General features: G+C 32.3%; 1 protein-coding gene across 1 annotated transcript in view; it reads right to left on the minus strand.

Annotated features, from left to right (window-relative positions):
- Nucleotides 1-12,276, minus strand: part of LOC117180429 — a 184,556-nt gene extending 172,280 nt beyond the window's left edge. The window contains exons 1-2 of the mRNA XM_033372927.1: nucleotides 12,234-12,276; nucleotides 12,061-12,174 (exon numbers count right to left, since the gene is read on the minus strand). Coding sequence (XP_033228818.1) covers nucleotides 12,061-12,174; nucleotides 12,234-12,264 — 145 coding nt within the window. The 5' untranslated portion in view covers nucleotides 12,265-12,276. The remainder of the gene's footprint in view (nucleotides 1-12,060; nucleotides 12,175-12,233) is intronic.
- Between the last annotated feature and the right edge of the window lie 276 nt (nucleotides 12,277-12,552).

The raw sequence follows: 12,552 nt of genomic DNA on the forward strand, positions 1-12,552 counted from the left end.
ATACATTTAATTTTCTCTCTGGTATCTATTAAAATAACCATGTCTTACAAAGCGTGGATATTTTACGTTTGTTATGAAATGTTGGCAATTTAATTTTAATTTGAACGGTTCTTGTCCAAGCTAAGTTTACCATCAGTGCGCCTCAAAGGTGTGCCGAGAGTTGCTTACAGCGTTCCAAGTGGCTCTTGGCAAACTATATGGGATGGTGCTATCTACGGGGAGCGGTGGGTAGAGGGGAAGTGACTTTTTTCGCCGGACGCGCCGTCTATATTTATGGCGGGTAACTAAGCTCGCACCGCATCTACGTTTATAATATCTTTGACCGAAGTCGTCCAAAATTGCCAGATCGGACACAAAGTTATCTTCGTGGTAACTAATTGAGCAGAAACCAATCTCTGGCAGAAACTTAACTGGTGAATCATTTCAGCATGGGCATAGGAAACAAGGGACTAGACATGCCATCCTAGCTAGGGCGAGGGGGGTCGAATCCACGGGAGGGGGAGAATTCCACGAGTGGGGAGAGCCGCCATCTTACGATGTGCCATTTGATTATGCGTACGAGCATTTTTGCCGACAAACTGTGCATGAAAATGTAAACATGTGGGCGCTGCCATGTTTGTCGCGGGACATCAAAAGGTGGCGGACCTCCCCCCTCATTTCATCACCCCCGCAATGGCATGCCTAGTCCCTTGTTTCCTATGCCCATGCATTTCAGAAATTGCTAACTTTCGTCATTTACCGACGCGCAACTTGCGGCTTCAAAGTAACTCTAGGTAATCCGCCGAGAGGTCGCAGTTATCAGCGCATGTTTTTCACATTCTCTTATACCATTATCTTGGCAATCTCCCAGCTCATCTCTGTTACTTGTTTAGATTTAGTATCTTACAACGATTAAAACCAATTTATTTTGTGTAATTAAGCGAATCAACACTCACAGAAATCAACCAAAGATATGGAATTTGAAAACAAAGCAACAAATTCCGAAGGTTTTGTTGCAGAAGTTAACAAATAATGATGCAACACTCATCAATTCATATTAAATATAAGTCCTTCATTGTTTAAACAAAATATTTTGTTACAAGATTATAGAAAATGATATGTTTGGTTTTGTACAAACTTACTTTCTGTTGCAGGTTTGAGGAGAAGAATGATCATACACAAATTATTATATTAAAGTATATATATTATATTATATTATTAGTATGATCTTAATTCGTAGACATTCCTCATAAGTCCCTAAAAAACTTGGCACGTTTCGATGAAACCCTGGAACATGAGTTCAAAATGGAAAATTTTTTGGGGGGTGGGGGAGGCGGGAGTCTTGCCTTTTAGAGCGAGAAAAAATTTTGCGATGCACTTTTGGACCACCCTAGTGTACACCATATTGGAAGAACTTACATTACAAAGTATTTCAAGTATTCAAAAAAGATTTCAGAAAGATTCTGAATGATTTCACAATGATTTTAAATATGTTAGAATACATTTACAAAGATTAAAAATATATGCAAATAGTTATAAATATTTTACATATTTCAAGAAGATAAAGAAAATGTCACAATAATTAAAAACCTTTCACAACGAATGAAAATATTAAACTGATTTTGCAAAGTTTAAAAATATTGGAAAAGATTTAATAAATATTTCACGATTTCAAAAGAATAATAAAATTTCATCGTGATTATAGGAAGATTGGAAATATTTGAAATTATTTGACAAAGATTTAAATTATTTAAAATATATTTTAAAGGATTTCAAACTATTTCCGAGATTTTAAACCTTGCAAAAGATTTAAGGAAGATTTTTTAAGATTTGAAAAAGAATATAAATATTTGAGATTGTAAATGTTTTAGAAAGATGAAAGAGATTTCACATCGAATGGAAATATTAATCATTTGGGCTAATAAAAATTATAATAAAAGAATAATTAACATTCTTTCCTGAAAAAAAGATCCTACTCCATCTTCACTCCATTGGAAATCAAACCACAAAACTTCTGATTTTCGGTCAGGTGCTTTTCCAATTAAGCTATTAGAGGGATCAGAATAAGAACTCTTAATTCAAGAAAATAACACAAATTTTTAGCCAGGTGTTCATGGTACAAGGAATTATTTTTAAACTTATCTGCTATATCATCAGAGATTGTACCTTACCGACAATATAGTAGATCAACCCTCCAAACTATGAAGGCAGAAAATCCACACAATATCGATCAAGTTAAGAATCTTCAATAACAGAAAATGCTTAACGTCTTAATAAGACTAGATGGAAAATAATATTTTTCAAATTAAAATTATTTCTTGAAAAAAAGATCCTACTCGATCTTCACTCCATTGGGAATATAACAGATAAATTAAAATAATGATTACTTGTACCATTAAGACCTAGCTAAAAATTGGTGTTATTTTCTTGAATTAAGAGTTCTTATTCTGATCCCTCTAATAGCTTAGTTGGAAAAGCACCTGACCGGAAATCAGAAGTTTTGTGGTTCGATTCCCAATGGAGTGAAGATGGAGTAGGATCTTTTTTTCAAGAAATAATTTTAATTTGAAAAATATTATTTTCCATCTAGTCTTATTAAGACGTTAAGCATTTTCTGTTATTGAAGATTCTTAACTTGGTCGATATTCTGTAGATTTTCTGCCTTCATGGTTTAGAGAGTTGATGTACTGTCGTTAAGGTACAATCTCTGATGATGTAGCAGATAAATTTAAAATTAATAAAAGAATAGTTAATGAAAGAGAGCTGTTTGCGCGAAAAATTGTTTTCCTGAATCTAACCTCAAAACTATTTCGAGACCAGAATGATTGCTTCATTAATAAGACTTTTATTTTTGACGCTTCAAGTTTTAATTCCACGATTTTTAATATTTTCAATCAGAAAGCATTTATAATTATTAAGCTTTCAGAATACTTATAAAATGTCGAATTTTGACGTAGTCTCTTATTCCATTACATGAGCAATCTCCCAACTCATCTCTGGCGTTATTCAACTGTTTTAGTTCAAATGGGATTTAGCAGGGATGTGCAGTTACGCGTAATTGAAGTTTTTTACGTAAAATACCTAAGTGAAGTATTTTACGTAGAAAACATGTAAAATACCAGTAAATTACGTACCAAGATGACGGACTTGTAGAACTGTGCATAGCTTCATTTTTTTGAACTTCTGGTACTTGCATTTGCAAGAGTTTTATTTCATTGCCAATATTGTTCATGGAAAAATAATATCAACTAAAGCGAATCAGAAGCAAAAAAATTCTCCGGGCTTCAATGTATTCTACGGAATGATCTTAATTTCAAACGCCTACAAATGATAATGATGAAATATCGTTATTTTTGTTCATTTAAATACTTTTAATTGAAAAGTATTATAATATAATTGTTTTAGGAATGCCGGTGAATTATTCAAACCCAAGAAGTCTTCGTAATTTGCTGTGATTTTTCAAATTTATATCTATTTTTTCATTATTATTATTGTGAAATATTTGCCAATTTAATACTTAATAAATAAGTTGATGTTAAGTGTTTTTGTCTACGGGTCAAAAATTAATATTTTTCAAATATTGGATTTGAAAAATTAATTATTACAAATATATTGATTTTTGACCAGTACAAAAAATATTTAACAATAAAATATATACTGATAAACTAACATCATTATAATAAAATGATGTACCTATACGATTTTTTAAATTTATTTAAAGAAATGTTTACAAGTGGCAACACGTTTTACAGCTAATGATTGTGCAGGGAAACGGAAACCGCAGAACGTAAAGTCCCATATACGCGTAATTCACATCGTGTAAGAAACTAGGTGCGTAAAATATCTAGTAATTTACCGTAAAAACCCACGTGAATTACCTAGGGTCAATTACTTACCCATCCCTCGGCTTTAGTTCAATTGCGTCTTAGTTCAAACGGATATCTACCCTCAAGTATACCATTTTCAACTGGCGTGCGAGATATAAATTGTCTCGTGGGGAGAAATATTTTGTTTAGCCTGTGGGACGAGAAAATACCTAGGCTTTCCCTACTTATTTCATCTGGGGGGAAACTGAGACGTGTGAGGGTGGCGTTCCATGGTTGCAGAATTGCGTTGCGTTTTGCGTAATGCGTCAATTCGCTAGACATTTCAGCCAATAATATTCTCTTAGTTATTCAGAGAAACACTGTGATTGGTTAAAATGACTAGTGATTTGATGCATTATACAAAGCGCAACGCAATTCTGAAACCATGGGACGCCACTCTGAGGGTGAGTCCAATGATTCCAGAATTCCGTTGCGTTTTGCGTAATGCGTTAACTCACTAGACATTTCAGCCAATAATATTCTCCTAGTTATTCAGAAAAACACAGTGATTGGCTGAAATGTCTATTGATTTGACGCATTAAGCAAAACGCAACGCAGTTCTGCAATCATGGGACGCCACCATGAGAGTGGTGAGGGCGACGAGCATAGTTGCAGTGATGCCAACGTAGACAAAATTATAATTTTGAGCGTTGAAATTGACTGTCGAACGAAAAATGTATTCTTCTGTGTCATTTTACGTGACGTAATTTATAGTGGAATTACTCAATTTGACAGCATGTGTAATAGCACTAGGAACAAGATGGCATTAAGCTTGGTTTAATTTCCGAAAATAGCACCGGGCATTGTAGACTTAACGAATTATTTTATAAAGGCCTTTCACATAAATACAAAAATGTATTAATGAATTAAGAAAAAGCTGATAAATTATGACTTAAAAAATATCATATTAATAATAATTGCTAAACGGTGCTGACACCTTACGAGAAAGGATATCTTTAAGCGCACAGCAAAAACCCGCGATCGGGATGTGGCGAGTTTAGGGTGTTTTCATGCCTCTGCAAGCAGGCAGCCTGCATGCAGAAAACCTATAAGAGTAAGAGAGATAGAGAATGGTCCATCTCTTTCACTCTCATGGGTTTTCTGCATGCAGGCTGCCTACTTGCAGAGGCCACCCTAAGGGTGGTGTCTCATGATTGCAGAATTGCGTCAATTCACTACAAATTTTAGCCAATAATATTCTCCTAATTATTCAGAGAAACACTGTTATTGGCTGAAATGTCTAGAGATTTGACGCATTGCGCAAAATGCAACGCAATTCTGCAATCATGGGACGCCACCCTACGGGTACCTTTTCACGGGGATCCGTTGTGAGTTAAGCAGGCCGCACAGACATTTGCACACCCTTATGAAGTTAGCACCCCAATTTAGAGTTGGGTCGCGGTAATATTCTCCGTAATTTCAGTAGGAAAATCACCGTCATTACCGGTAACGTTTCTTTCGCTTCTTTCGTTACCGCTCACATTGCGACGCCATCTGTATGTTAAAGTGTGAATGAATGTGAATTTCAAAATACGTCGTAGTTGTTGATCAGTTTCATGGAGAATAAACGTATTAATGCAAATGGTTGATTTCTAAATAAGAAACATGTGCTTTTAAAGACAAAGGAAATGTTCCTATAAAAATAATGTAGGATTAAAATAGACTGAATGTGAATGGAATTTGAATAGACTGAACTCGGAAATTACTCTTTTATATAACGAAAAAATTGGTGTATTCATTTATTGTCATCCATATCCTTAAACGTCTTTTATTGTTAGTACTTTAATAAAAAAATTAAATAAAACGGTTTTTTTGCAAAAAATAGTATTGAATTTTTATTTATATTACATACCTATTTACAATGTTTTCCTGAAACCACCCTCTTATCTTACCTTTATCTATTATTACAAAAAATTACGTATTTACCAATATCTTTCCGAAATATTTGAAAACATTTAATGTCTCACTTTTTATTAATAATAAACATACTAATAAACTTATATTCTTCATGATGGCGTGAAACTGCAAAATGCCTGCAACGTTTCAGCAGATTAGGTTAGATACCCTTCGAAACATTATGTTCAAGAAATGTTTTTCATAGACATTTTTATGTAAGAAATACATACGTAATTGCTGTCTACTCAATCTGCAAAGTGTGAAAAATTAAAAGGAACAATATTTTTGCAAAAAATAATGTGCGCATACATTTTTAAGCAAAACCAAATACCACCGTAGAGGTTAAGGAACACTTTTAAACGTGAAAGTTTTCCCACAAGTTATTTAATATGACGAATGTAACGTGCAGAATTTGAAAGAGGAAAAAATAATTCACATAATTAATAGACAGAATAAATGTGAACCCTTTTGACATGAGTCACGAACACGTGACTTCCTTCCTACCCAAGATTGAACTTGGGAATAAAATTTCCAAGTTTAATATAAATTGATTTAAATGACTCAAATAAATATATTTAATTATTTTTTACAACATTTTATTCCAAGTATTAGTTAATAATGATTACCGTAATAGGAATTAAATGGTTAAATTAAATTATACTATTATTTGAAGATTTCATTAAATTTGGTCATTAAAATTTTGATTGACATTTAAAATTGTTATATATACTATTCAATGAAACAATATTTAATGATTACGTATAACATTAAACTCAAACCCAAATTGCATACTTAATGATTGGCATGAAAATTGTCTCATGCATTTAGTGCATGAATATGCTCGATAGCGTAATTTTTTTATTTCTTTTCCGCATCTATGACATTTCATATTAATTAATTCTAAATGACCTATCGAATACCAAAAATTCTGATATACATAATCTTCTTTTAGAATAAAAGGAAGTGAATTATAACATTCAATGCAAATATTTATGTTATAAGATAAGTTTCTATGCACACCTGTATTTCCAGGGGAAAAAGTTATGAAAAAAGTGTTCATCAAAAATCCATAAAAAAAATCGAGCTTCTCTCAAATTTTTCATTATCGATTATCTCATCACATGGAATTTCTGGCATTTTATAAGTTGGAATAAATTCTAAAAATGTAACACATATATACGTATAATACAAAAGTTTTACATTCTAAAATATTTTTGACGAGTAAGTTGTATTAGGCATGCATTTACTAAAGGCTGGAGAAGAATGGAACAAACATTAGAAATATTGGATTTCCAGTGTACTTTGTATAATTAAATCTATTACAAGTATCCTGTTTGGTCCCTCATCCCTAATGTTATTCTTAAAATTTCTGAACACTTTAAATTTCCTTCCTTTTGGTCCGTTATTTTGAGTGCTATTGCAGTTGTGTTAGGCATGTGTTGTTAAATAACTTATTTAATAATGACAAAAACATAATTTTTTCGGATTTTATCGCTTTTCTCCCACCCTCAAATTTTCTACTCCCACTAGTTTTTTCTTTAAGAGAGGGCTTTAAAAAGAGACTTAATTATTTTGGGTCTTTAGTTCGTTTTGAGACTTTTCCTGCTTACTTTGAGAGTGTGCTTACGGTTTGAAAAGAAATAATGGCTAATTAATCGGTTTCCCCATCCAGTTCTCTTGAGTATGACAACATGCTTGATGGAATTTTAAATTTATCAGTTTCGGATTTGGAAACAGGTTTCGGTTCGCCTGATTTAGAACAAATTGAATCGATTCTCTCCGAAATGACCAATCCAGGTAATTCGGTTGCTGAGAGTGTTCAAAATCATCATTTAAGTGAGTTTAGTTCTCAAAGTCATGTATGTAATACCATGTTTGAAAATAGTGCGTCGGATTTGTCTATTGTATTGCCAGAAGTGAGTACTCAGTGCCCTGTTAATAATAATAATTACGCGACCGTCAGTGACTTACGGCCAATAGTAAGTCAACCAGTTATTCCAAACTTTCAATATTTGCGACCAGTTGGGATAGTGCAGTTTCATCCTGTATTTACCCTAATGGAATTTCCTCAGCCAAACATCCGTTATATAATCCCAGCCATGAAAAATAGTAATGGAAAAGTGATGAGTTCTGCAGCACTATCTGGGGTAAGAATTACACCTTATCCCATTGCGGTATCAAGTGTGACATCAGAATCAAGTGGGATGTCAGAACAGGTTGGAATGCCAATCCCAGGACCAAGTGGAACGCTAGGACAACCAACAATTTTAATCCCAGAATCAAACGCGCCTGAGTTTTTTACTTTCATGAGCAATGATCATGACGCTCTCTTTGAAAGTGATTTTCTTGGTTAAACTCAGCCAGTCAACACATCGCGACACATTTAAATAAGTTTAGAAACAAAGCCTGGCGATACCAATTCCCTGACGCTTGGAATACGCTTACTCCAACGGATTTTAGTAAAATGACGCAGATTCTGCAAGAAAAAATGTCGAAAGGTTTTTCCGACTCCATCTTCGCCGTAGCAGGTCAATTTTGGGCGATTCGTCATGAAAAACTTGTGGAGGTAATAATATTTTATTTATTTAGCTAATATTAACTTTATAAATTAAATGCTATTTTACAAGTGAGAATTTAAAAAGGCATTAGAGGCATTAAGAGTTATATATATTTTTTGTTATATAATTTTATTTTAATTCCCCCTTTTTTTCTTTCTTCATTTTTCTTTATATAATTTTAATTTAGAAGTTTGATTAGTTTAATTGTAATTATTTTCTTCTGTTTGATTCAACTGGATTTTTCAATTCCTTTGTAATAGTTTTTTAAAAAAGGCAAATTTAGTTCTTCATTATCTCATAGTCTTTTATAAATTCTTATTGCATTTTTTATTTCAATATTATTAATGAAATAAATATTTATAGGTGAAAGCTGATGAAATGTGGGCTCCTACAAATACAGTAGGATTTATGATCTCAATTCCAAGGTTATACGTTAGATATGCTGGGCGTCGTATTAAATTACCAGTGAATTGGGCCATTTCCCAAAAAAAACTATTCAGAATCGATGCGCGATGATCCAGCGTCATCTGCGACAATTTGGGAACGTGCCCATGCAAATGGATTACCAGAGATTCATCATCAATGATCAAGATAAATTGGTTAAGGTACTTAATTACTATTTTTATTTTTATTTTTTATTTAGTTAATTAATTACGGTAGTTAAAATTTTTTTTAACATTTGCTTCTTTTCGATTTTTATTTAATATATAAGTGAGAAATATAAATTACATTTGGTTTCGCAAAATAAACTGAAAATTTTCCCGCCAGGATAATAATTAATAATAGTTCATATTAATAACATTTCTTTTCTCTTTTATTTTTCTAGTTTGAGCCATAAGACGAGAGCTTTTTTTTAGACATGCTGACCAATTTTGTATGGTAGAAGTGACGATGTTCCAGCATATAAGCAAAAAATGATTGTTTCCATTTCGGTATTGTAAATAGTTGTACTTTAGTTTTATGTGAGTATGTATATATAGTAAAGTAAGAAATGAGTGGCTTCGATCTCTATTGTAAAAAAGAGTTTAATAATTAAATCCTTTATCAAATAAAATTTATATAATTTAAATCGTCCGTTTTCTTAAAAAAAAATTAAATTGGAATAGATAACAAATTAGTTTGAAATTTGAGGTTATAATAAATCACAACTGTTTTATAAGCAACCGATTATTGATTCTCTACATTAATATACTCGAAGTACTACAATCCGTGGAACAACAATAAAATATTATAAAGAATTTTGTAGGTAATTATTATTTTGTTTTTCTTTACCTAATTAGTTTATTAGCATTATTATATCAAATTACGTTAGATACTGCCTTTAGGAAATCCTTTGGATAAAGAGTAGTATTCTTAGACTGCAACTTCATCAGGTGTTGCATTTAGGGAGTCGCTTGGATGAGGAGTAGGAATATTGAAAAATGAAACGGATGGCCAGCGCATTCCTTGATGCAAGTAAAATTCTTTATAAATTATAGTCAAAAGTGTAAATACTGCTATAATAGCAATAATAGTTATAGAAATCAGAAGAGCTATTATAATTTTGTTATCGGAAGAATCAGGAGGGTTTGTAATTTCGTGTAAAAATGTAATGTTTTCTGACTGAATAGTATATTTTGGGCTGAAATCTTTTTTATAAAATCGGTATATAATTTCTTTTTCTCGTTCCATTTCCCGATTAGGAATCCAAGATTGCGAATTATTTAATATCAGAACGCAATTTGATGAAATATTAAATATGCCATTAACTTTTAATAGAAATATAATTTGTTGATTTAGGGGACATTTAATTTGAATATTATTTGTATAAGGAGAAAAATATGTCCACCCCGGTCATGATTCTAATATGGAAGGAAAGGGTTTATATTGTAGGGTTTTTTCTAAGTTGCATTCAGAAAGGGTTGAGTTTAAATAAAGTGAAAGTTCACAGTTATTTACTGAGTTTGAAAATTCTAGAATTTCAGCTGATAGACACATTTTGCCATAAGGGGTTGTTTTGCAAGTTTGATGAAGTTTGTTATTAGTGAATAAGTATGTAGAGTTATCATTTGAAATTGCAAGATGACTAGTCTTAGGTTAGATGTAAGTAGTTATAAATTTTGAATCATTATTCAAGGTCGAGAATTTGTACGAGGGATGTAATTTATAAAATTTGAATTTTTCAATTTGTGGAACAGGAATCGACGCGTAAATGATAATTGTATCATTCATTTGAAATATTTCAATTTCCGACATTTCTAAATACTGCATTAATGAATTGTTTGTTGGAAGGTATGTAGCAGGAAATTTTTCATTAATATCTGAAGTTACTAGACGCAATTGATTACTTGTAAGGATTCTTGGGTGCCATTTTCCCATTTTAGCAAACGATAGGATATTTGATAATTTTCCTAGGTTTTCCAAATAATAATCTGCTATTCGTGATAGTTTTCCGAAAGTTTCGGAAACCCATTCGCTGTATAGAGTGGCATTCTCTGCATAATTAATTTCTTTCAATTTCTTATTAAAACTGGAATCAAGAATAGCTAAATCTTTTGGCATTTCAAGTGTCTCTATTTTAAAAATATGGGTACGAATATCATTTCCACGTAAATACAAACGTGGTATTTCTTGAAAATAATTTATTATTTCTTGGCCAAAAGGGTGCAATGATGCTCCAATCACTTAGAGGAAATCGAATGTCTATTAATTTCTCAAAATAAAGGCCAGGTGTTTGGATTGCAGGAAGATACTGGTAGGAATAAGGTGGGCATGGTATTGATTTTAACTCTAAAAGGATTATGAGAAAGGTTAGAAAATTTGGTAGAATCATTGTGCTCCTCGATCCGTGACCTGAAATAAGAAGAATTAATTAATACATTAATTTAATTATGCACAATAACAGAACAACAATTGTCTAATAACACATGCGGTAGTTAGTAAGACAGGTAATAGGACATTATTATTATTATTATTATTTTTTAAATAAGTGAATTAAATTGTAATTTCCGAATTATGATTATGTAAAATTTGCATTATTTAATAGGACATTACTAAATACAAAAGGGGCATAGTCATATTCAGAATTTAAAGTAAGGGTTCTGTGGTCTGGAACCACATTTAATACATTTTTAAAATGTTTTCCAATGTGATGGATTTCTCATCCAGTTAAATTGAAAAGTTGATGGTTTATCAGGGTTTAGTGGTAGAGCTTCTTCGTTACAATCTTTCTTAATTATTGTTTTTTCTTCACGTGAGGGTGATATAGTGGTCATTTTTCGTTTTTTTGGCATAGTTGTTTCTTTATGGTAGATATTGAGGGTTTCAAATGAATGATTTAATCTTGAAATATCAACTGGATATCTTAAGTGTCGTAGTGCGTGTAGTGTTTTTAATGCTACTTTTACTTTAGCTTCTAAGGGCGTTGTTCCTAGTGCTGCTCTTTTTAGATTCATAATTTTGCATACTACGACGGAGGCCTGTATGCCCAAACTTTCGCGGGTATTTAATGTTGAATATTGTGGTGCAGGTAAGATTCGATTTTTACAAAAATTTTCGAGTAAATTACAATACAAAGCGCGAGCGGCATTTTGCTTTGCCAAATCTTCGCCCTGACTACTACTGATTATTGTATGACGTTCGTATCTCAAGGTAACTGAATAAATAAATTATTTTCCAGTATCTCTTATAACTTGAACTTCGTAATTAGGTGGCATTTTCCTTTGACTTTCTATAAGGTCCTGAAGGATACATATGTGTTCGTACTTGAGGCGTTATGTTACCTGTTGGTGAATTTTCGGTGTTAGGGTTTGGTTTTATTTCCTTTTCATCAATGCTATCTGCGGGCGTGGCTTCAATTTGACTTCTGCTTCTTGAAGACAGATCTCGGTCTTTACCTAGATGTAATAACAAATTAGTCACTGAAGACCAAAATGCACCTAATAAGTGAACTGACCATCCGAAAACTGAATGTAATGTGTAACCATGAATTAATGTATCTGCTATGAGTTTAACGCCCCTTATTATTATCACGATTCCAATTACACCTGCGCTTGTTGTTTCAAAATTGGTGAATATTGTCCAAAATTTTCCCCACGCAATTTGTGCGATTTTGTCCAAATTTTCTTCACCTAAAAGATTAAATACCGAAATTCCTTGATTATTTGTAGGATTTCCCATTACTCCTCTAGCTAATGTATTTAAAACCATAGGCTTTTCAGTGTGAAACATTATATGGTCTCTCAACTTATCTAAATCAGCCTGTGAATATATGC

The sequence above is a fragment of the Belonocnema kinseyi genome, chromosome 9, assembly GCF_010883055.1.
Source record: "Belonocnema kinseyi isolate 2016_QV_RU_SX_M_011 chromosome 9, B_treatae_v1, whole genome shotgun sequence".
NCBI lineage: Eukaryota > Metazoa > Arthropoda > Insecta > Hymenoptera > Cynipidae > Belonocnema > Belonocnema kinseyi.